The sequence below is a fragment of the Belonocnema kinseyi genome, chromosome 8 (genome assembly GCF_010883055.1).
Source record: "Belonocnema kinseyi isolate 2016_QV_RU_SX_M_011 chromosome 8, B_treatae_v1, whole genome shotgun sequence".
Classification (NCBI taxonomy): domain Eukaryota; kingdom Metazoa; phylum Arthropoda; class Insecta; order Hymenoptera; family Cynipidae; genus Belonocnema; species Belonocnema kinseyi.
In genome coordinates, this window is record NC_046664.1 from 93,264,828 (window position 1) to 93,290,114 (window position 25,287).

Sequence of the window (25,287 nt, forward strand, 5' to 3'; positions counted from 1 at the left end):
GAAAAGAAAACGCAAGTCTATGGTGTTGACTTTTGTATATAATGTTATTTTTTTTATGAAGGTTATTAATTTCTTAATTATTTTGATAATAAAGCTCGAATTGAAATTTCTTAATCAGATGTTAAAATAAAAAAACGGTCTTTCTTGTAAAGAAAAAACAGGGGTGATTTGAATCTGGTAGTATCTTAAGATTTTGAGAGGTGCTTTCTGATTGGCTCTTGCGTTTGTATTTATAAGGAGGAGCAAAAGGAAGAACAGCTGTTAAATGAATGACAGTGACAGATGAAAAAGAGATTGTTTGTGTCGTGCCGTGCTCTTTACTTATCTTTAAAAAAAACTATAATTTAATCAATGATTAATCAAACAACTGGGCCTCAAACAAAATATGAATTATTAGCTGACATACAAAAGTAAGTATATCATGAAAAAATTAACATTTCTATCAAAAACCTGTATACATATATATAGAGTATCAGCTTCACTCCATACATGTTTTTATCGATCTCTTATTATTAGTAATTCAATATAAAATTTAGAATAGCGAATTAAACCTTGATAAAGAAGAACGGAAAATAAATGATAAAAAATGGAAGAATACAATAATCGTTAGAAAATTATTCAGTAATTATTTTTACCACAAGCAGTTTGAATTTAATAATTTAATTGACTTCATTATCCTTGCGTTGTTTACGATTCGCAAAGTCATGATATTGTCAAGGCTGGAGCTGATTAAATTTGCCTTTTAAGGATTTGACCTTTTTAGCTGAGCTGGCGAGAATGAATAATTCGTTTGGTTAATTCCAGACCTCGTTGGAGAAAACAGGTCGTTTGTCTCGTCCTAACCTTTTTAACGGTTGGAGCGTTATTCATAACTCGTGCTTGGGTCGGAATTTCGACCGCAAGATATACCAGGGACCGGGTATTTTTTGTGGGAGAAAAAATAGAAAATGCCCAGATTACTGCGTGGTTACAACGGGCTCGGATGTATGCCCAATCGACGAAGGAGAACCAGAATTCGGTCAAGAATACAGCCTCCGAATCAAGCTATGATTCTTCCCAAAAGTCAACAGGGTAAATAATTATAATAATAATCATAGCAGTTCATTATCGCATTCCTAGATTCTAGGTTCTAGATAAAACAAGATAAGCGATCGATAAATTTATTAGTCAGCAACCGTACATCCATATAAGGGCTTAAATTAAAAAGTTGAAACAACTATGTCCTTGGAATATTATTATATTATATTGTAATATTATATTAGTATTTTTTAAGGCCTGGTGGTGGCATGCCATTTTCTTTTCACGCAGACGCAATTATAGGCCATCAATAAACTACGTTACCAATTTTGGAATTATTACATACATTCTTTTGCATTCAAATAACGTAGAAAACATATTGAATTAAGTACGAAACACTTTAAATTCCGAAGATTTCAAGCCAAAATGTGTTGCCTTTTCAACCAAAAAAAGATTTTCTAATCAAAGAGATAAATTTTCAACACATAGACATATTTAAAAAATCATAAATTAATTCATAACCAAACAGTTGCATTAACGATAAAATAGATGTTAGATTTTTCCAAAAATAGTTCAATATTTAAGCAAATAGTACAATTTTTAAGACAAAAAGAAGAATTTTTTCGAAGATAATTGAATTTTTAACAATATAGTTACTTTTCAATCAAAAAAGATAAACGATGACTTTTTTACCATCAAAGATGAATTTTCAACAAAAGAGTAAAGTTTTTAGGTCGTAAAGTCGAATGTTTGAGAAAACAGTTGACTTTTAAGTCGGAAAAGATGAATTACAAAAAAAAAGATCACTTTAAATCAAGAAACATGATTTTTAACAAGATAGTTGAATCGTAAAAAAAAGTTAAACTTTTAATAACAAATTATAATTTTCTACCCAAAAAGACGACTTTACAACAAACTACAGAAATTGTTTACCAAATAGATGAATTTTTACCCTATACAATAAACAAGATAAAGTTTCAACCAAAAATGGAATGTTTACAGTTTCAGAGAAAAAAAATTATAAAAAATAACTTAGCAAAAAAACTAATTTGAAAAAAATTGTTAAATTTTCTACCAAGAGCATGAATTTTCGGCCAAGAAGATTAATGTTCTATCAATACATGGAATAATTAAATTTTCGATAAAAAAATGCAATAAAAAAAATGTGAACTAAGTTGTTATATTTTCAACCAAAAAGATGAATTTTCACTCAAGAAGTATAACGTTCAACCGAATAGTTTACTTTTCTACCAAATTTGTTGAATTTTCAAACCAAAAATATTAATTTTCGACAATACAGTAAAATTTCTAACATAAAAGTTTATTTGAAAGCAAGTAGTTGTATTTTTAACTCTAATTATGAATCTTTAAAAACAAAAAATTGTTTTTTTACAAAGTAGTTCAACTTTAAGTCAAATAATGGACTTATATAAAGAAATATGAATTTTCAACTAAACAGTTGAACTTTTAACTAAAAAAGATAAATTTTTAATAACAATGGAATAGTTTAATTTAAATTTTATAAATTTATTTTGAACCAAATCTGAAAGAAATTTTCATCAAAATAGTTGCGTTTTCAACAAAACTATTAAATTTTCAAGCAAATAATATTACAATTTTTAACAGAAGTTTATGAGTTCCGAACCAAAGATATATAATAGTAGTCTTTTCAATAAGAAATTAACTTTTACCCAAAAATATGGTTGGATTTTTTTATTGGCTTCAAGCTCTAAATTTTATCTAAATTCGTAAAGTTATTTTCACTTATAATCTCCCCCCCCCATATTCATCGAGCTTTATTTTTAGCCCCCTCCCCCTCAAACTTAAAGGAAAGTGCCGTCAGGCCACTTTTTCTTTTAGGACTACACCATTTGGGACAACTTTTCTGAATTACAGCATTTTATTAAGTCTATTTTTTCCACGATAGCCAATTCCGGATATCCGAGTCGTAAAAAACCTGAAAAAAAGGGAAAGGCAGAGAATTTTGTGGGACAGAAACAATTCATGGAATTTCTTTTAAAGTATCATTCAGTAAATGTCTAGAATAATCAAGGCGTAGTCAGTTTAATTCACTTTTTTCTCAAATCACTGTTTAGTCAATTTTTTAAGAAACAGTCACTACAGTTACTTTTTTAATTGAAAAGGTTGCTTTAGTGACTTTTCTTTCAATAAACTGACACATGGGAGCACTATTGAATTAAAAATATTTCCGAATTTTCTTGATTACTTTTGAAATATTTTAGGGCATTTTAAAGGATTCCTACCAATTTTTAACAGATTTCAATAATGCGAAGGTTTTTAAAAGTATTATTAAGATTTAGAATATTAAAAAACTTCACACAATTTTCAAAAACTTTAAAAAGTTTTAATGGGTTTTAACCAATTTAAAATGTTTTTGTGTATTTTAAGATTTCCAAGGATTTGAAGAGTTTTTAATTTATTTCAATAATTTGAAGGGATTATAAAGGATTTGAATATTATAGAGCATTTTAGATCAATTTGCATAGCGCTTAGGAATTAGTATCGATTTTTTCAGTGTTAGATTCCCCCTGCTTTTTTCCTAGGATAAGAAATATTTTGTCGTCAAAATCTGGGAAATGACAGCGAACATGCTAACGGACGTCCCCGCACATTTTTTTTGTTTATTTTTTTAAAAGATTTTGATTTTGCTAACAACGTGTGTATATTTCGAGGATGTGTGGTACAATTCTACCGAGCGTTACTTCCAAACTACATAATATTTTTGGCCGAAAACTTTGGACTTACAAATAAAACTAATCTCCAGGAACTAACCTTGTTTGCAGGCAGAGATGAAAAACGACGTAACCTCAAAATAATGCATAAAATTTTTATTTAGCACAATAAATTTTTTTTGTTATTATCCCTCAAAAAAGAGTCCGGGGAGGTCCGTTATGATATTTTATAGCATCTCCGAATTCAGTTTTTAAACATTTTCATTTTTGTCGGAAAAAAGCCGGGGGAACTGTACCCGGTTGACCACACAACGAAGTATCACATGCCCTTAATTCTTTAGAATTCTTTTGAATTATTTTTAATTCACTCAAATCTACTCAATTCAATGGACTTGTTCGATTTGTTTTTGGTTAATTCATCTTCAAGTTCTTATTTTAATTTTTTAAACTTGAATTCCTAGATACTTCATCAAATTGTTTTGAATTCCATTGAATTTTTCTAAATTAATTTCACACTTACTCGGTTAAAACAAACTTTTTATATTTAAATTTTTTTTCAATTCGCCTGAATTTTTTTTTATTTACCTTGAATTTTTATTAATTTCATCGATTTTTTCTCATTTACCTGTGTTTCTTCTTAATTCACTCCAATTGAAATGAAATCAATGCAATTTTTGTGTTCCCTTAAAATTAGTGGACGTGTTGGAAAATGTGTAGAAATCTTTTAAAAGATCCTTTCGAATCTTCTTAGAAACTTTAAAATCTGCGGAAGTCCCTCAAAGTCCATTGAAATAATTTAGAATTAAGACCCTTGGGAATTCTCTGGAATCAATTGAAATTCCTTGAGATCCATATGTATTTGAACTCTTTGAACTATTTTGAAATCCTGTAAATTTCTTTGAAATCTGTGAAATCCCTTGAAATAGTTTGAAACCCTACGTCAAATGAATAAATATATCTTTCACATCTAGTTTATCTTTTTTTTTTGCATCAATGAATTCAGTTCTTAACATTATTTATTTCAATTCTGATTTCCTTATATTGATTCGTCTTGCGTCGCGAAAAAATTGAAAGAAACTCGTTTTTTTCCCGATAATGATCTTTGGAAATGAAATATCGAGAATACTTTTCAGGAAAATCATCGTCTGCTATTTCTCCATACCACAAGACATGAACACGTCGCAAGGGCTCATTCCGTCGCACGTTGACCCTCATATTTGTACGCATATTATCGTGGGTTTTGCAAGGGTTTTAAATTGCTCTCTCAACTTGGGCGAGTACTCATGGGTTTATAGACAAATCGCCAATCTTAAAAGCCATGAGCCCAATCTCAAGGTGATGGTCAGTGCTGGCGGAATAAACGAGCTCAAGTCTGGATTCCCAGAAATGACAAAGACACATGCTAATAGGAAAATGTAAGTACCCTTTAAAAATGTTGTCAAATTAAAAATAAATATCGACTTTTAATAATTATGTCCAATTTATTTTATAGTTTTATCAGATCAGTCCTAAATATCACAAAAACATTCAATCTTGATGGACTCGATCTGGATTGGGAGTTTCCAGCTTGGCTGGGATCAAATGATAACGAGAAGATTCATTTTATTCAGCTACTTCAAGAATTGAGAAAAGAATTTAACAGAAGTGATCAAAAGTTGCTTCTTACTGCTGCTGTTGCAGCTCCAGAAGCTATTGTTGATCAGAGTTATAACGTTCCAGCAATCGCTGAGTAAGTCAAAACTGAAAGGCCAACTTGAGAATGAAAATTTTATGTGCATATCAAATTAATATCAAATGATTAATTCTTTTAGACACGTCGACTTCGTAAATTTGATGTCCTACGACTATCATTCCTATGTCTGGTACTATCCTGTGACTGGACTGAATTCACCTCTCTTTTCTCGATCAATAGAAAATGGATATTTGTCAACTCTAAACGTAAATTATTCCGCTAACTACTGGATTTCCAAGGGAATGCCCAAAGAGAAAATAGTCATTGGCATTCCAACCTACGGTCATTCCTACCAATTAGAAAATCCACTGAATCATGATGTACAAGCTCCTGCAAAAGGAGTTGGCAGACTTGGCGATGATAGTTTTGTTCCCTACACCACTATATGCCAATTTCTGCAAAGTGGTGCAGAGTCAACATTTCTAAATGATAGTCGCGTACCTTATGCTTACAAGAATGAAGAGTGGATTTCTTACGACGACGTTACGAGCGTCATTGAAAAAGTAAGACTGGCATTTAAGTACAAATTTGTCTGAGGATTATCTAACTTAACAATTCTCAAAATGTAACGAACCGCTCAAAAATGAGCAATTTAACGTTTTTAAAGCAGAAGCTTATTAATTAAAATGCAAGGGTTAACTGCAACTGATTTCAGGTGTACTTTAAATTAACTTGAAATCTTCTACATTTCTTGCATTTATTAATATTTTTTTTAGATCACTTTAATTCCTTTAATTCCCTTCAATACTTTTGAATTCTATCAGTTCTTTAAATTCCACTAATTCTCTATAATTCGGTTCAAATCCAATTTAAATTAATGGTTTTTAATTCTTCTGAATTTTCATAACGTCGCGGCTTGAATTTCTTTGAACTGTTTTCAATTCGCTTGAAATCTCCTGAATTTTTTTATTCTCTTGAATTCCTTTCATTTTCTAAAATTATTTTGAATTATTTTTAATGTTTAAATCCTGTTAATTCTCTTGAATTCGGTTCAAATCCACTTGAATTAACTTCTTTCAAATTTAAATATTCTTTCTACTACTTCTGCTTTTGCTTCACGTCGACTTGAATTTCTTCACATTTTATTCAATTGGTTTGAAGTCTTCTGAGTTTCTTGATTTTTTTTTATTTTCTTGAATTCTCTTGAATTATTTCAATTGTAAGAGTTTCGTTAATTATTTTGAATTCGCTTCAAATCCAATTGAATTCATTTCTTTTTATTCTTCTGAATTTTCTTAACGCCGGCTTAAATTTCTTTCAATTGTTTTCAATTCGCTTGACATCTCTTTAATTCCTTTAACACTCTCTAATTATTTCAATTGTTTAAATTACGTTAATTTTCTTGAATTGGGTTCAAATCGACTTAAAATTCTTTAAATTTTATTTAATTGGCTTGAAGTCTTCTGCATACCTTGATTTTTTTTAATTCTCTTGAATTATTTCAATTGTTTGGGTTTAGTTACTTTCTTGAATTCGGTTCCAATCCAATTGAATTTTTTGAACTTGTTTAATTCTTCTGAATTTGCTTCACATCGACTTGAATGCCTTCAAAGTTTTTACATTTCGCTTAAAATCTTCTAAAGTACTCGCTTTTTTATTCTCAGTTCATTTCCACTTGAATTAAATTCTTTTCAATTCTTCTGAATTTTCTTATCATCGACTTGAATTTGTTTCAAATTTTTTCAGTTCGCTTGAAATCATCTGAATTTCTTGAATTTTTTTATTCTCTTGAATTCCTTCAATTATCTCAACTGTTTGAATCCCGTTAATTATTTTAAATTCGGTTCAAATCCACTTGAATTAAATTCTTTGAATTAAAAAAATTATTTTTAATCCTTCTAAATTTACTTCACATCGAGTTGAATTTCTTTAAATTTTACTCAATTCGCTTGAAATATTCTAAATTCCTTGATTTTTTTAATTCTCTTGAATTTTCTTTAATTATTGTAATTGTTTGAGATTCCTTAATTTTCTTATTCTGTTCAAATCCGATTGAATTAAATTGTTTTTAATTCTTCTGAATTTTCTAAACATCGGCTTGAATTTCTTTGAACTTTTTTCCATTCGCTTGAAATTTTCTGAATTGCTCGATTTGTTTAATTCTCTTTTATGTTCTTGAATACTTTAAATTATTTAAATACTTTTAATTCTCATGAATTCGGTTCAAATTCGCTTGGATTAAATTCTTTGAATTTAAAAAATTCCTAATTGGCTTCTCATCGACTTGAATTTCTTTATATTTTATTCAATGCGCTTGAAGTCTTCTGAATTTCTTTAATTTCTTGAATTCCCTTGAAATCAAATTGAAATACATTTTTAAAAATATTTTTAAGCCTTCTGAATTTGTTTCACATCGACTTGAATACATTTAAACTTGTTTTCAATTCACTTGAAATATTCTGAACTGCTTGAATTTTTGTATTCACTTGAATTCCTTTTTATTGAATTCCTTTAATTATATTGATTTTTTCTATTTCCTTAAATTATTTGAATTCTGATGAATTGGTTTCAAATACAATCGAATTCAACCGAATTCTTAGTGCATAAATATTTAAAAAATTAAAAACAGATCAACCTCAAAATTGATTGTGGTTAACCCTTTGTTATAATATGACAATTTGCTATTGAAACTATAATAGAATTTTTTCTTCCAGGCAAAGTGGATTAAGTCCAGCGATTTTAAAGGTGCTATGATTTTATCTTTAAATTGTGACGACTGGAATGCTACCTGTTCCAAGAATGAAACGTTTCCGCTGATTCGAGCCGTCAAGCTTGTCCTTAACTGAAAAGTAGATAGCTTAAATTAACTGTGATTCAAATTTCAAAGTAGCTACTCTGGTACAAATATTATTTATATAAGGCGTTATAGGCAGTATTTCATCTTCTGAATTGAATTGAATTCAATGCAATTCATTAAGTGTTGGAGGCATTCCAGTTTGTATTTACGCATAATTTGCAGCCAAAGAGTAAAATATTGCACTTAAAAGGCATTTACATTTAAATAGGCATATACTAGTTAAATTTTATAATCTATAAAAATTTGCAATTATTTGATTTCATTTGACTTTCTATATTTTAAAATGTAATATTACCTGCAATATTAATTTGAGATATTAAAGACAGTGATTTTAACTATTTATGGAAGAGAGACGAAGAAAGAGAAATAATTCAGGACTGGGAACTTGAGAAATAACGCAGGAATCTTTGTTTCCCATAAGTAATTGTTATGTACTTTTGTACGTATATTAAGTCCATCACAGTATTATTTCAGATACATTGAACTTGACGAATGAAATAAAATGTTTCGCCATACATTGAAAGAAATATATACAAGCATTACGAAAAAAAATAAAAAATTGTTCCTCAAATTTAGTCTTTTTTTTTAATTTCTACAAAAAGATATCATTCGTCGAAGTTCCCTTTCAATAATTTAATACATAATCCAGTTGGTTTTGATCGATTACGCAAACATTTGGTTTTTCTTCGGATATAGAATTCTGCGTTTCGGGAAAACGGCAAATTGTGTGAATAACAGTTTAGTAACACGTGATACTAAAAGTGTCAGATATAAAAATACAACCAAATAGTGCTGAGGAAATCTGGGTAATGTTTTTTTACTCAACTTTACTAAAGTACAAGGGACTCGATATCGAAGAGTGAACATAAAAAAGAAAACGATGATCGCAGAAACCAGCGATATTAGTCAAAAAGTTGATAGTCCTGGAATCAGTAATTCAAACACTTTCGAAATCCCTACGAGAAAGCGACGAGAATTAAAAGATTTATCGAAGGGTACAGACTTGTTCTTTGCACATTATCCATTTCAAAATTAAAAAAATTTTCCATTTTCATTTTACACAATCATTTTCTCTTTTTGCCAGAGAAACTTCCAAGAATTATTTCTGTACAGCCTAAGTTATAACAAATTTTTTAAATAATTACGTTACTTTGTTAAGAAGGCGCTCTTTGTGTGTTATATTACTTTGTAATTCTACCTCGTAAAGCAGCGATTTCTACCGCTATATTCAGTCTATAGGATATTCGGCGAAAGAATTGCAGTTGAAGGTGTCATTCAGAAAAGTGAGACTAAAGACCTTTTCGAAACCGAGCGGGTAGTGATTTCAGAAAATTGTTGAAAGTATTTTAATTTCAGTTTGGAAAACTGTAAGTTATGGTCTGTAATTAAATTACATATACGCTAATGCGCGGCAAGTTGCCGGCATACATTTGTCAGAGTGTCTACAAGACGGATTTTAATTATTTTGGAAAATTCCTTATTTCAAATAAAAATCATAATATATATTTACCATTTCAGATAAATATTATTTTACTAGCTTCATTTGCACCGAATTTCAAAATTTCAAAAAATATAAAAAATTGCAAACGTCATCACTTATATTATTGTCATTATCGACAATCAAGTCTTTTTCATTATTTGTTCCATCACTGAACAAACTGATAGTAGTCAAATAGCAAAACACTTTTGATATTAATTTTCGTACGAAAAATTTCGGTCACTGAATCAAACTCCCCATCATTTCCCGTTCAGTAGACACCCTGCTTTCACTACGTAGCCTTAAACAAACTGAGCCCAACTCTATTTCGGACTGATTTTGGTCTTCTACGTAAAACTCACGAGCTTTTCTAATTTTGAGATCAAATCTTAAGATAAATCTCTAAGGTAAAAATAAATTTATTTTATCTAAGAGGTAATTAGGAGGAAACTGAATTGTACTAATTAAAATACGATAGTTAGGAATATCTCGATTGAATGATCCTGCATTCGCCGATCCTTCCGCCAGACTGCCGACTGCAATTCTTTGGAGCAAGGATTCTTAAGGTAAACAATTACGAGACCCTCGCCTCAAGATTCAAGTTTTATGTAAATGGCCACTGAATTGTGATACAGTCTCTCAATTTAAACTCGGTTGCAGATTATTGTCCCACTCGACTTCGATATTCGGCCATTTGGTCTGCAGACAGGTCAACATGTTGTTGTTCGAAACACACTTGAGATTGCTCTCCAGAAGAACTACCTGACCTTTGTGATAGACAATTTTGTTCTCTGGATTGCTGCGAGATAATCCATTGTAATGATAAAGAGTGAAGGTGTCCGGGCCCGTTGGCTGTTGCTCCGAGAAAAACTCCTCCATGAATGCACTGAAGAGAATTATACCTAGACTCTCCTTATCTAGCTTTTGCTTTATTATGTCCACGCTAAAAAAATATGATTCTTAAAAAGACTATACGAAATTTTGTTATTGCAAAATCGCAATTTTCTAACATTTTTCTCGGTTACTTAACTCTGCAAGTTCAAGCTTTCAAAACTAAATAAATGTATCACAAAAGAATATCCAAATTATCGAATCTAATGCGGGATAATTAAAAATTTTAAACGTTTAAAACTGAAAATTAAATATTCAGAGTTCGAATCGACTAGAAGCCCTTAAAAAAGTAGCATAAAATTAGGAAAATTCGCATTAAAATTTTATATAACAGAAATAATAACTGTTAAAATTTTGGGAAATTAAATGAGAAGCACTAAGAAACGTTTACCTGGTATCAAATTTGTATAATTCTGAAAAGAGCACAACAAAATTTGTTACAAAAAACAAACTTTTTTTAAAAATTGTAAAAATGTAGGACAACACAAAGGTTTCGTAGTGCTTCATAATTAATTTCCCAAATTTTCAATTCGATATCGTGTTTGGCGTGGACGCAAGTTGGGTTTGAAAAAAATGTAAAAAAAATATGCAAGTTTAGGCTCAAATAGCCACTTTTTTCATATATAAACTGAACTTCAAATTAAAACACACAAAGTGTAAATCTTTTGAATTTCAAACTTTTGTAATGGAAGCTTAAACGTTTTTTATTCAAATTCGCAATAATTAACAAATATAAAATGAAAGCAAAAGTCAAACTGCAAAATATTTTTTTTTAACTTTTATAAATCGTACACCGCAAAGATTTCTGGTTAAATAACATAAATACAAAATATCATTTTCAATGTTCTAAATTAATGAATGAATCAATAAATTTGCAAATTTTCAAAATTATATATTTTTAAGCAATTATACGTCAGAAAAATTAAAAATTGAACGATCAACATTTTCTTTTAAATTGCACACGTTTTAGATTAAAGTTAAATTATTTATATTCCAAGTTGCTACAAATTTATAATTATTCACTTGTTATATTTTATACACCAAAATACGTTTTTGTTTTGAAATATTTTTAAGCATTCTCTTGAAATTATTTTTTTTCCAGAAATCTTTTAAAACATTATTATCTTGAACCCTTTCAAAATCATTAAAAACCTTAAGAATTTTATTTGAAATTTTCAAAAATCTACATTTTGTTTCGAATTTTAAAAAATTTTGTCCATTTTTAAATTATTCTACCAAAAATTAAAGCTTCTGAATAACTTAAAAATTATTAAATTTTTTCCTACAAATTTGTTAAAATCGTAGAAAATTAAAAAAAAAAATTCTTTAAGATTTTTCAGATTCTTTTTTGACAATTTTGTAAATCTCTTGAAGTTTTAAATTAAGTATGAATATTCTGAGAACTTCTACATATCTTTTATTATTATTCGAGTTTTTTGTGAATTAATAATTTTTTAAATGTTATGTAAAATATTTGCAACAAATTCCAACAATTTAACTAACAAATTACACACTTTAAAAATAGACCATTCAAGAGGCTTTCTATTAGAGAAAAAACAGTTTTAAATAGTTTACTTTAAAACATTTCACTTGCCATGGCACATATTTAATATATATTTTAAAAAATCTTCATAAAAAAATGTCAAATGAAGGGGGCTGATAAGGAATATTTTAATCTGAGACAATGTTTAAATAGAGTTAGAAATTATTTTTAAATTGAAAATATTTTATAGAGATTCACTCAGACTTTTACATTTGTTTAACTAGTAAGGCTTTCAAATTAAAACAGTTCAATTTTTAACGTGAAGTTCTGTAAATTGTTTAATTTTAAATAGAGTTAGAATCGCTTTTCAAAATCAATTATTTAACTTTTAATACTCGAAATACAGTTCGATTTAAGTATCATTAATTAGTTTACATTTACATTTGATCAAGTTAAAAAGGTTTTTCATGAAACATTATCAATTTCAAATGTTAATTTGAGGTATTTTAAGTGATTGGGTAGTTTTTTTCTACAAATTTGATACGAGTCGTATTTTTTATAAAAAAGTCGCACTAACAAAGAAATGTTTAAAAAATCGCACGATCTAAGTCCTGACGATTCAAAATTGAACAAATTGATCAAATTAAATCCACCAAGAACAATTAATTATACATACTATTCCGAATCATTCACTAAGTTCAGCTCCGCAAGAACGTCTTGAAGCAATGTCGTCTGGATGAAATTATTGCCATCTGGACTGTATTTATTAAAAATCCGTTTAGCCATTTCCGCAGGTGTCTCGGGTCTCACAATATCCCTTTCGGGGGAGAATAGTACAGTCAGATGTGTCTCTGACCCTAGGACCCAGACTGGATGTGAGGGTGATTTGAGAAAGGCGCCAACTTCACAATATTGCAAATGCTCGAGGTACGCCAGGAACCCTACCGAGTTTTGTTTGTCGATGCCCAACAGTTCTGTAATAAAGAAAGGGGCACGTTTTGTTTTAAGGGCATGTGATACTTACAGTTTCCCCGGCTTTTTTTCCACAAAAATGAAAATGTTTAAAAACTGAATTCGGAAATGCTATAAAATATCATAACGGAAGATCCTCGGACTCTTTTTTGAGGGATAATAACAAAAAAATGTATTGTGCTAAATAAGAATTGTATGCATATGCATTATTTTGAGGTTACGTCGTTTTTCATCTTTGCCTTTCCGATAATCTGGAAATTATTTATGAAATAAACTTTTTTGATTGCCTGCAAACAAGGTTAGTTCCGGGAGATTAGTTACTATGTTTATTTGTAAGTCCAAAGTTTTCGTCCAAAAATATTGTGCAGTTTGGAAGTAACGCTCGGGTGAATTGTAACACACATAACCTCGAAATATACACGCACGTTGTTAGCAATATCAAAAATTTTTTGATAAAAAAAAAAAAAAATTGTGCGGGGACGTCCGTTAGCATATTCGCTATCATTTCCCAGATTTTGAAGGCAAATTATTTCTTATTCTAGGAAAAAAGCCGGGGAATCTAACACTGAAAACAATCGATACTATTTTCTAAGCGCTATGCAAATTAAGCACATTTTGCTAAAATAAAACTTTTTTGAATTAACCTACAAAAAAAGTGTGTGGGGACGTCCGTTAGCATGTTCGCTATCATTCTCCAAGTTTTTAAGACAAAATATTTATTATTCTAGAAAAAAAGCCGGCGGAACCTAAAACTGGTAAAATCGACAATTTTCTAAGTATCACATGCCCTTAAAGTGTCGAAATGAAAATAAATGCTTCTCTAAATTTATAATCTCACTGAGTCCACCGACGTCTTGATCATGGTCCCAAACGTGACCAACTGCTCGGCCGGTTAACATGAGATTTATTAGATGCTGGCTTCCGTAACCGTAAGTCGAATCGATTAAACATTCTGAAGAGTCTAAAACTTCCTCCTGCATTCCAGCAATTCCTTTTGTACACACAACTGAGTAGAGTAGCACCAGGACTCCAAACGACTCTTTTAATAAACTGATTCTTTCCATAAAAAAGTTTTCAACTTCGCCAATGTTTTCTACTGACAGTATCCTGAAAATTAATATCGTTGAAATGCATCTTTTGGTTCAAAACATCTTATATCTCTTAAAATGACAGAGGAATTGAGTGCAATCACTGCTTTATTAGGGTTGATACAAAAGTTCGGTTACAAAGATCAATGACTTTTACACGATTTCCAGACCTATTCTATTTAATTACAACACATTCTATGAAAACGTCGTTTTTACAGGCGATCGTTGAAATTTATAGATTTTGTAACAGTTTGGTACAAAAAACTAAAAAGTATGAAAAATGAAGATTTTTAACGAATAATTATTAAGGTTTATGGTCTTGTATCAAAAATAAAAAGTTTCTAAAAAAATTTATGAATGTCTACAACAGAAAAATTAATATTTTTTCATATTTTATTTTTAGAAAATGTCTACACACAATTGTGAATAGCTACAATTATCTACGAAAAAATAAGAAAATATGTCTGCTGCGTGGGCACATTTTCATTGCACGCTGCGCCTCCTGCCGACTTTGAGCGCGCCTAGGGCGCGCGGCTATGCTTTCGCGTACTATAAATTAAATCGAAAACTGTGATTTAAACTTCTGAGGAATTAAAACCATAAATTGTAACCGAATTTTTTTTCGATTTTTTTTTTAAAGAAGATTCTCAAAGCACATGCGGCTTTGACGATTACATTCTCATTACGAAACTCGCACTTCGCGCTCGATAACTTGTGTTCACTTGAAAAACTTCATCAAGATAATTGGTAAATTTGGTTAAAATCTACTTTAAAAAACGCTTTAAACTTATGGATTTTGAAAATGTTCTGAATTTTTAAATTTCAGTTGGAAATATCTAATTAACGAACTTAACCTTTATTTTGAGAACCTTAAGAAGTATATCAAAGGCTAACTTGATTGGACAAATCTTTCAAAGCTTAGCGTGGCTACGACATTCAGGTAACCATCCATACATTCATACAGACAGACATACAGTCAGACACCGATACGATTTTATGATTTTCGGTTTCTGTGAGTGCCGAAACGTAAAAATTTTGGATGTGATTTTCAAATATATTTAATATCTATGAAAAATCTCCATTAAAATTTATTTATTTATCAGCACAGCAGTTTTATCTATTATTTAATTATGAAAATTAATCATATAACATTTTTAATTTTAATCAAAATTAAAACTGTCATTTGGATAATTTACAAGTATTCTTGTTAGGTATCAGAGACAATTAACAAAGTTTCTGAAACTTAAAAAAAAATGGTCTAAAATTTTGAAAAAGCTTGATTTTTTCAATTGTCGGCTAATCGAAAAATTCGGCTAGAATAGTTTTGAAATATATTTAGTATCTATTGAAAATTTTTGGATCTATGAAACAAATAATTTTGTATATCTTTTGAAAATTTTCAAATTTTTATTTGGATAATTTGCAAGTATTTTACCCACATATAAGAAACTGACAAAAATGTCTAAAAATTGAAAAAAAATTGAACATTTGGAAAATGCTCTAATTTTTTAAATTGTCTGCTAATCGTAAAATTCGGCTAGAATAGTTTTGAAATATATTTGATATCTAGTGAAAATTTGTACTGAAATTTTTGGATCCATGAAAAAAATAATTTCTTCTATTTTTTGAAAATTTTCAAATTTTTGAAACGTATATAACTTTTCTAATTTTCATCAAAATAAAAAATTTTATTCGAATAATTTGCAAACATTTTACCCATCTACAAGAAACTGACAAAAAATTCTAAAATTTGAAGGAAAAAAAATTGAAAATTTGGAAACTGCTCTAATTTTTTAAATTGTAGGCTAATCGAAAAATTCGACTAGAATAGTTTTGAATTATATTTGGTATTTAGTAAAAATTTGGACTGAAATTTTTGGATCCATGAAAAAAATAATTTTTTCTATTTTTTGGAAATTTGCAATTTTTTGAAAAGTATATAACTTTTCTAATTTTCATAAAAAATTACCAATTTTATTCAGATAATTTGAAAGTCTTTTACTGGTAAATAAGAAACTTTTGACATCTTTTAAAATTTGAAAAAAAATTGAATTTTGAAAATGCTGTAATTTTTTAAATTGTGGGCTAATCAAAAAATTCGGCTAGAATAGTTTTGAAATATATTTTATATCTAGTGAAAATTTTGGATCTATTAAAAAAAAAAATTTTTTCTATTTTTTGAAAATTTTGGAATGTATGTAACTTTTCTAATTTCCATAAAAGTCGAAAATTTTATTTGGATAACTTGCAAGTCTTTTACCCATCTATAAGAAACTTTGACAAAAATTTCTAAAATTTGAAGAAAAAAAACTTGAAAATTTTGAAAATGCTCTCAATGTTTTAATTTTGGTTGGAAATTGAAATTGAAATGTTTTCAATCTGCAAAATTTTATTACCCGATTTTCCAGAACTTCATGATCTGTAGAAATTCTTCAAAATAAGACTTTTCTACGCACAATTATGAATATAACTATTTTCTAAGAAAAAATAGAAAAATGGACGACATAAAAATAAAGGTTTAGTTTTTCATAATGTTGAAATAGGTTTTTGTAAGAACTTATGAATTTCTATAGAGCACCAGATCGATAATAGGTCTTTTAGTCACTATAGGAATACAAAATAGGGACTCAAGTGTACTTTTTGTCTCACTCATAAGCTATTTTTTCCGCGCTGAATGGTTCTTTCACAATAGTAGGTTATGACAAAAAAAATTATTAAAGAAGAATAATCTCGTAAAATAAGGTGAATAAAAGGTTTATTCTAGTTTTTATTTCACTGTCAGCTTCCGAAAAAGTCAGTGCATAAATAATAAACACATTCACAGTTGCATATGTACAATAGTCCGTTTCAACCCGCAATAAGTAAACGTTCTTAATTATCATAGGAAAATTCATATATCTATGTACGTAAGTCGACCTATTTATTTTACTTATTCTCAACAAAATATTTGCTTTTCAGATAATATTGAAGTAATAGCTAAAATTGATAATAGGTAATAGATTAGTCATCAATCAGAAAAAATTCTAAGATGTAGCAACTATGAAATGACGATTATTTACAGTTATCCGTGGTGTCCGGCGATTCTTAGGAACGAAATTCAAAGCGTTTTCCAGGTTTTACAGGTCAAGAAATAAAGTTTTTCCAGATCTCATTTTCTTCTACATTTTGGCCATCAATTTTTAAAGAATGCAAAACCATTAATAAACAAATTCTCAATTTTTTGCGAACATAAGGCGTATTTGAATATTCAAAAATCTTTTTAAATTTATGTAAACTATTGGATTTTAAAATTCTGGAAATTTTTGTGCATTTTTCTGACGTTTTATGAAATCTTTGTGAAAGCTTTCTTTCATTTTATTTTGTAAAATCTTGCGTATTCGTTTGAAATCTTTGAAATATTTGAAATCGTTTAAAGTCTTTAAAACGTTTTGAAATCTGATTTACCCCCTTTTTGAAATCTTTGGAACTGTTATATTCTTTTGAAATCTTTGTGATTATTTAATGAAATCTTGACAATATTTATGAAATCTTTCTGAAATATTTTGTATTATTTTGAAATCATTAAAATATTTTTAATGCTAATAAAATATTTTAAAAACTTAGAAATCGGGCTTACTATACCACTAAAATCTTTGAAATCTTTTTAAAGTTTTAAAATCTTTGGGAATGTTCAAAAATTTGATGAAATCTTTGAAATTTGGTGTAAATGACTTTTTCAAATCTTCGTAATCCTCGCAATCTTTATGAAATCTTCGAAATCTTTGGGAAATTTTAGTGAAATGTTTGCCAATCTTTTGAAATATTTGTGAAACTTTTCTTAAAGCTTTTTATTCGTCGAAATCATGGAATTATTTCAAATTTTAGTGAAGTCTTTTCAAATCTTCGAAAATGTTTTGAAACCTTTTGAAATCGTTTCAAATCTTTCAAAATTTGGTGGACGCGCCTTTTTTAAGTCTTTGAAATCTGTGAAATCATTGTAAGGTGTTTTAAATCCTTTTCAATACTTTAAATATTTTGAAACCTTCACACTATTAAAGTCTGTTTATTGCAATCTATAACATAATTGGTATAGTCTACGAAAAATGCCTAGAAATATATTTATTTCTTCTGCAATGAGTAAAAAATCAATTATATATTGATAAATAAAAAAATTCATTAGCAATATTTGTTTAAGGTTCTCGTGAAGAATTCAAGGAGATTTCCTGGTTTCCAAGGTTTTCATAAAATTCGAGAAGAATTTCAGATTTCAGGGTTTTCAAGGTCGCTGAACACCCTGTTACCGTACATTTTATTTGCTGTATAAAATTCATCAAGTTATGAAAAATTCCCTGAAAAGCAAGCCCTGCGAAAAGAAATACCAAATTAAAGTGATTCAGAAAAGTTTAAATAACGATTTGAAATTGAAAGCAATAGAAAGGTTTACTTGTGACTTGATTACAATTGCAAAAATTATAATACTTAACTGAAACAGCATAAAAGTAAAAAAAAATCTTTAAAAAAATATGAAGCAGACAATGCAGCTTTGAAAGATAGAAACAATAAATGCATGGTTTTCAAGAATTATCAACAATTATTTATTTAAAAATGATGAGCGAAAGAAACTGCGATTGTTGAGAAAAATGGAGATTTCAGAAAAAGTGTCACTTGGAATGTTAAACCCAATGATATGACAAAAAAATTAATTTCGCGATAATTCGATAATGGTGAGAGACACCGGCAAACTGACAAAATTTTAAGCGTTCTCTAAAGAGGGATGCTCCTGGTACACCTCGTACAGATTCAGTATCAATATTTGCATAATTTTAGAATATGCAAATTTAAAATCAGATCATTTCGAGGTTTAAAAACTTTAGATTTATTGTATGAATTAAATGAAATTAAGAAATACTACAAATAATCTAATTACACCGAAAAATTGCCTGCGAAGTGTACGCCGTTCTATGCCTAAGTACGAAAATCTAAGATTTTTTATTCTCGCTTTCTAGAGAAAAACTATTCCAAGTCCAAAACGCATTAAAAATTCGTAAAATTTTTCGTATAATTGCTTAGAAATTCATAAAAAGTTTTCGTACAAGATCATAGAAATTATTACTATCAGAAAATGTAAAAGTTTCTTCAATCATAATTGCAATCTGATTGATTCTCACTAATGTTATTATAAAATTTAAAACACTTCTAGAATGATCATCATATCAAATCGTATCAATTCACTTCGAAAATAATTATTAGGACTGCGAAGTAGGTGCGAATAAAAAAAATTCAATATTTTTTTCAAAATTCCGTGACTTCACATAAATTTTGAAAATAATTAAACATATCAGAACTACAAAGTAAAATACATAATGTAAATTCATGTAAAAGTGATTTCATAATAGGAGAAATAGGGTGATTTTTCAAGAAAATAGGGGAATAAATTCTTTTAAATAATATTATTGTGGGTACCATATTCCTAAGATTTCAAGTCGAAACATATAGTATTTACAACAAAATAGTGGCATTTTAAACCAAAAAGATGAATTTTCAACAAAACTGTTGAATTCTCAACCAAAAAAGATGACTTTTTTTAAATAGGTGAATTTTTAACTAAATACTAGAATTTTTAGCTAAAAGAGATGAATTCTGAACCGAAAATATGAACAGAATAATAGAACAGAAAAATAAAAACAGAAGAATAAGAAACAGAACAATAAGAACAGAAAAATAAACAGAATGAACATTCAACCGGAATTTTTTTTTAAACAAAAAAGTTGAATTTCAAACAAAATAATTAAATTTTCAACCACATAGTGGAATTTTCGACCAAAAGATATTAATTCTGAACGAAAAATATATATCTCAATTATGGAAAAAGGGGAAATTTTCTCATTTATGCGAAAAACGGTAATTTTTTTGAAAACAGTAAAAAAAAGAGGAATTATTTTTTAAAAAAGGGCAACGGGAGAAACAAGGGAAAGAATTCGAAGTTTATGATTTAGTGAACCGCAGTCGAAATTCTGCACAAGAAAGCAACTGATGTTATTTTAGAATATAAATGAAGACATTCCGAAGGAAAAAGGTCCACTTTGTCTATCGTAGTTTAGGAGAAATTCGGTTTTTGTGACCTAGGATCCAAAATATCGACCTTGGATTTTCGATAGAAAATAAAATTTTAATCTAGGCAATATTTAGTAACATTATACATGCATATCCCCGAACTAACCAGAAGTGGGTAAATTTTATATTTAGAGCCAAAATATATAGAACGTGCGCAGATTTTTAATTTATTTGCGAAACGCTTAGAGAATCCCTATATTATATCTTTATTATGTCAAATATTGATAAATAATTATATGAATTAATGTTACCTACGTAATTACCGTCTTAAAACCCTAAAAAGGATGATTAAGTTCTCAAATATAAAAGGAATTTTAGTATTTAAACTTTCTATCAACTCCTAAATATAAAATCAGCTTCGATATTTTAATGGAGATAGTTGGTAATACTGAGCACAATAATTGAAGGGTTGTAGTACAGAACATGATAGCCAAATAAATCCGAATTTTTCAGCAGAGTGAAATAACATTCTATAAAATCGAAATCACCATTCGAAGATAAAATCAAAGTTTACTCCTGAGCTAAAGTGCTTCTGATTTGAGACCAAAAATGTATGATTAAAAAAATTAACCAGTTCCGAGAAATAGAATGTGGAATCTTACAATCTCAGTGACAGGATCCTAAAATTGGAACAGGCTCGGATACGAATCATGATAAAAAGTACAATTTTCATTTTGAATAACAAAAAAAAACTTGCTCCCAAGATAGTGAGTTTCTAAACTGGGACAAAATAAGTTTAATTAGAAAATGTTAACCAATTCCGAGTAAATAGTTTAGGAATTCTGAGGTTACAATTTTATAGATTTTGAAAATTGTTTTTACACAGCGACTAAAAATCTATTTTACAGTTTAAAAAAATAAAAAGGACTTGCTCCCGAACTAATGCGAGACTGAATCAAAATAAAAAAGTTTTCATCGATGAAAATGATAGAAAATAAAGATTTAAGATTTTAAGTCGGAATTCGGGTGGTACTTTGGTGCCGAAAAAAGTAGCACATAGTTTTATTTGAGGGCCTTTTCTTCGAAAAAAAGAGTATTTAATTATTTTACTGTATTTTAAAACTTTTAGGGGGAAGAATATGGACAGAAAAAGGTTTAAAAAAAAACGGTAAGAGTACAGTCAGTTATCTTCTTTTAAATTAGAAATCTTTTTATTACTATATTAAAAATGAGATTTCAAATAAAACCTTTTAACACCATATGTATTAGACGTTTAAAGAAATTTTAATGCTAAAAGCCCATTTTTTGTAAAAATTGTGGTTATCTAGTTCTGTACTACAGCCCTTGAAATCCAAACACATTTGTTTCGAAGAGCGAGACGATATTTATTTCAAAGGTAAAAACAAATCTGAAAAATACCCTTTTTTCAAAAAAAAATTCCAGTCTATTTCACGGTTTTCCCGATCATTGGCCATACTGGTTTTCCAGTTCTGGTAACAACCCTGTTTATTACAAATTAAGATTGACAAAGTGAAAAATATTTACCTTAAGCGTGAATGAAAGCTTTCAGATAGTGAATCTTGCCGTCCTTCACTTGTACTTGGGGTATCTTCGGATATCCTTTCCTCGGATTCTGTCGAACTTTCCTCTGTAGTTACAGCGTCAGGCACTTCTCCGTTTACCATATCACTAGACTCGCTTAAAAATATGATAGAATACTTTGGATTTTGTACATCAGCAGCCTGTGCTAAGATTTCCGTCACAGCTTTCACGAGAAGCTGATCACATTTTTCTGCTTTGATGTGCTTCCACGTCGAAATGTTGCACTCTTGCAACAGCTGTTTTATTATAAATGCTTGAACAGGAGCGATAACGGCACATGGACCTCCCTCACTTTGTACTAGTGCTGTCGGCTCGTCAGGACTGAAGTAGAAACCTGGGACACATTTGTTCAATTACAGAGATCACAGCACAGAAAGAGTTAAAAAAAGGGAAAATAAGATACTTACTTTCACGAAAATGTGGTAAAGATTAAATACCTCTTTACGTGCAAAAAATGAGAAAAAATCATTTAATAAAAAATTCTGTAGTTTTTAAGTAATTCTAAATGATTTCTGCCATTAATGAATTACAGTTTTCAATTGAATATTCGTAGGTCATTGAAAAGCAATTCATGGCGCTATAAAAAAATCCTAGAAAAAATTGGATAAATAAAGAATTTCTATACGTTTTAAATATTTAAATCCTTCTCATAAGCTGAGAATATTTCGTCTTTTAAAACTTTTTTTTATTAATAATTAAATCACGATAATTAAGTTTAATTAATTCTTTCCACAGATTTGTTATTTTATTTCATACTAGCAACAAATGCATGGGCCTGAAACGTGCGTTTAGGTCCCTGAATTATTATTTTCTGATATTAAAACACACATCAAATTTAAACACCCATAACAACAGTTTTTAAATATAAAGTTATAACAAATTTGAAAATAAATATTTTGACATGTTTAAAAATATTTTAATATAACTTGAAATATTTTAAATCCTTAAAAAAGTTATAATTCCTTCATATCCCTTAAAACTGTTGAAATACGTTGACATTCTTACAATAAATGCATTCTCTAAAGTTCTCTAGAAATCCGTTAAAATCCCTTTAAATCGTAAAAGTCCATTAAAATACGTATTAACCATTTGGAATTCTTTGGATACAAATTTAATTAAAATTATATATGAAATCCCTCTAAAAAAAAGTTTAAATAAAAGACACGCGTGCCATACACGCGTTGACGTGCATAAATTTCCACGTTGCAATATTAAAAGTTCAAAAAAAATTTAAAAGGAGTTAAGTAATTTAAGAATTGATTAATTCTAGTTAGCAAGGTATATTTGAAAAGTCTTACTTTTGCAATTACAATATTTGCATGGTACAATTGATAATTTAGAAATTGCTGAATTTAAAACCTCTATACATTGTGTAATATTAAAAAATCAAAATGGCTTAATTACAAACGGTACGAAGTTTTAACTGTATAGACACTAAAACCAGTATCTACTTTTTATTTTTGAAATGTCCAAAGAAAAACTAGACTTACCTACAAACATTGCCAAATTAAGTCAAAGCAATTTAAAATTAAAAACAGTTTTAATTTTTAAGTTTTTGAATAAAAAATACAATTTTTCTGGTTTCATTTTGGTCTCAAAGACAAGCTTAGATTTCTCCATTTAAGGAAAATAAGAGATTAGGTTTGTGTTTAAACGAAAATTTTTATTAAGTTCAGTTGTAAATCTTGTAATTCTTTCTTAAATTTTGATGTAATCGAAATTTTTCGATTAGGCTTTTTAATATGCGAGAAAAACTTATTTTTCATACTTTTTGGAAATTTTGAAAAATTGTTAGCATAATGACAATCGCTATTCCATTGTATCTTAATCCTAAATAGTTTTAAATAGAATAATCTTGTGGATGTAAAACGAAAAATTATATTTTTAAATTTCCTATATTTAAAGAGAAAGGCGGAAGTTTTTCGGAAATAGGGGAAAAGGGGGAATGCGGGACAGTAGGAGGAAGACTGCGATCCCTGCAACTAGCTCTACCGGTTTAAAATATTTAAAAAATACCAGTTCTTTAGTATTTTGTTTTTTTAAACACTTTCGTAATACCAAGAGGTTTTACTTATCTAATTTCTCTTTATATACTTTGTTTACATATATTTTGAAATATTTAAATTCACAGAAACATAATTCCCAAAATTCTAAGAATTCACGATGTCACACAAAAGTTAGCTTTGTATATCTACAGAACAAAAGAATTTGCTACGCAAACTTATCAGAAGAAAACATTTTGTTAAGCGACACCTTTTAACATAATAGCTCACATTTTCTCTTATTCTTATTTACAGTTTATTTAATTTTCACAATTTGTGTATATAATATATGTCAATATTTTTCTACTTTTCCAGATAAAACCCCTTTCTTCAAATTCCACAAAAAACAATTATAAAAGTTAAACCTGAAGAGTCTTTAAAAAAAATCAATTAACATTTATAGATCTAAAAATATTTCACTCCTTTCATTATGCAAATGAGTAGCATAATATTCTTTACTTCTTCATACAACCGCAGTGATGTAAGCAGGAAAAAAGTCGCAGCTTATACAAAGCAACAACTCTACTGGCATGTGCGAATTTCGAATCACTTTATGTAATAAACAACATCTTTATAAACATGAACCCACTTTTTTTTTGTTTTGTAATAAACACACAGTAAACTGACCTTGTGCCCACCGTCTGAAGACATCCTCCTTGACAGTAGGTCCCCAGAGGAGAATTCTGATATTTTCCAAGAGCTCTGCAGCATTTTCTGCCATCATAGACTCGCGGGAAATTTCTTACGGGAGATTAAAACGCACCGTGAAAGTTGGATTTATTTTATAAAGATCATATTCTCACGATGTGTATTCAGTTATTTTTCAAATTTCATCTACAGCTGGTTTTCGCTGCCAGAAGACGACGTTTGATAACCTATTTTGCAACCACGAAATCTGCCAAGTACGCCGCCATTGCGATTCTCTTGGCCACGATTTACTCAACAACTAGATTTGCCTCAAGCCACACCTTCGACGCCTTCGACTGCGACGTCTGCCACGCAAAATATCCAAAATACTCTAATTTTTTCAAAATTTGCGAATCAAATTCCGCGCTTGTAGCGTAAAATAGGGAGCAGAGTTATGCAGCTTTTCTAAGATAATTTTAATAATCAACCACGTGATAATTTGCTTATGAGAGCAGTTACAAATGAAAATGTTTTAGGTTAGAAATACGAAACGGGTGGGGAGGGGGGCTTAGGTTGTCCGCTTTCCATAAAAGCTGCAAGACTAAGTTTTTGGATAGCCCAACATTTTTCAGTTGAATTGTCTTTATAGTTATGAAGTAACTATTGAAAAACCTAATTTAGGGAGCATTTTACTTAACCACCATGCTGTACTCTAGACATATTAAAAAAAAATGCATTTTGCGGTCCACTGTCCAAACAATTTTTGACATTTTCGAGCATGATAAAAAATTCTACTTGCATAATAATAAAATATTATTTGGATATACCATGAA

The 25,287-nt window shown here is 29.1% G+C and overlaps 2 protein-coding genes across 2 annotated transcripts; one reads left to right on the top strand and one right to left on the bottom strand.

The window, feature by feature from the left end:
- Positions 1–262: 262 nt before the first annotated feature.
- On the top strand, positions 263–8,810 carry LOC117179058 (chitinase-3-like protein 2). The gene is made up of 6 exons (XM_033370695.1): positions 263–410; positions 805–1,071; positions 4,844–5,125; positions 5,203–5,439; positions 5,522–5,945; positions 8,097–8,810. The coding sequence occupies exons 1-6, from the start codon at positions 352–354 to the stop codon at positions 8,226–8,228; spliced, it is 1,401 nt and encodes a 466-aa protein (XP_033226586.1). The 5' UTR covers positions 263–351; the 3' UTR covers positions 8,229–8,810.
- Positions 8,811–10,301: 1,491 nt separating this feature from the next.
- LOC117179059 (ubiquitin carboxyl-terminal hydrolase MINDY-3 homolog) lies at positions 10,302–24,939 on the bottom strand. The gene is made up of 5 exons (XM_033370696.1): positions 24,455–24,939; positions 21,729–22,119; positions 13,901–14,169; positions 12,767–13,064; positions 10,302–10,659 (listed from the first exon to the last, which is right to left on the bottom strand). The coding sequence occupies exons 1-5, from the start codon at positions 24,549–24,551 to the stop codon at positions 10,356–10,358; spliced, it is 1,359 nt and encodes a 452-aa protein (XP_033226587.1). The 5' UTR covers positions 24,552–24,939; the 3' UTR covers positions 10,302–10,355.
- Between the last annotated feature and the right edge of the window lie 348 nt (positions 24,940–25,287).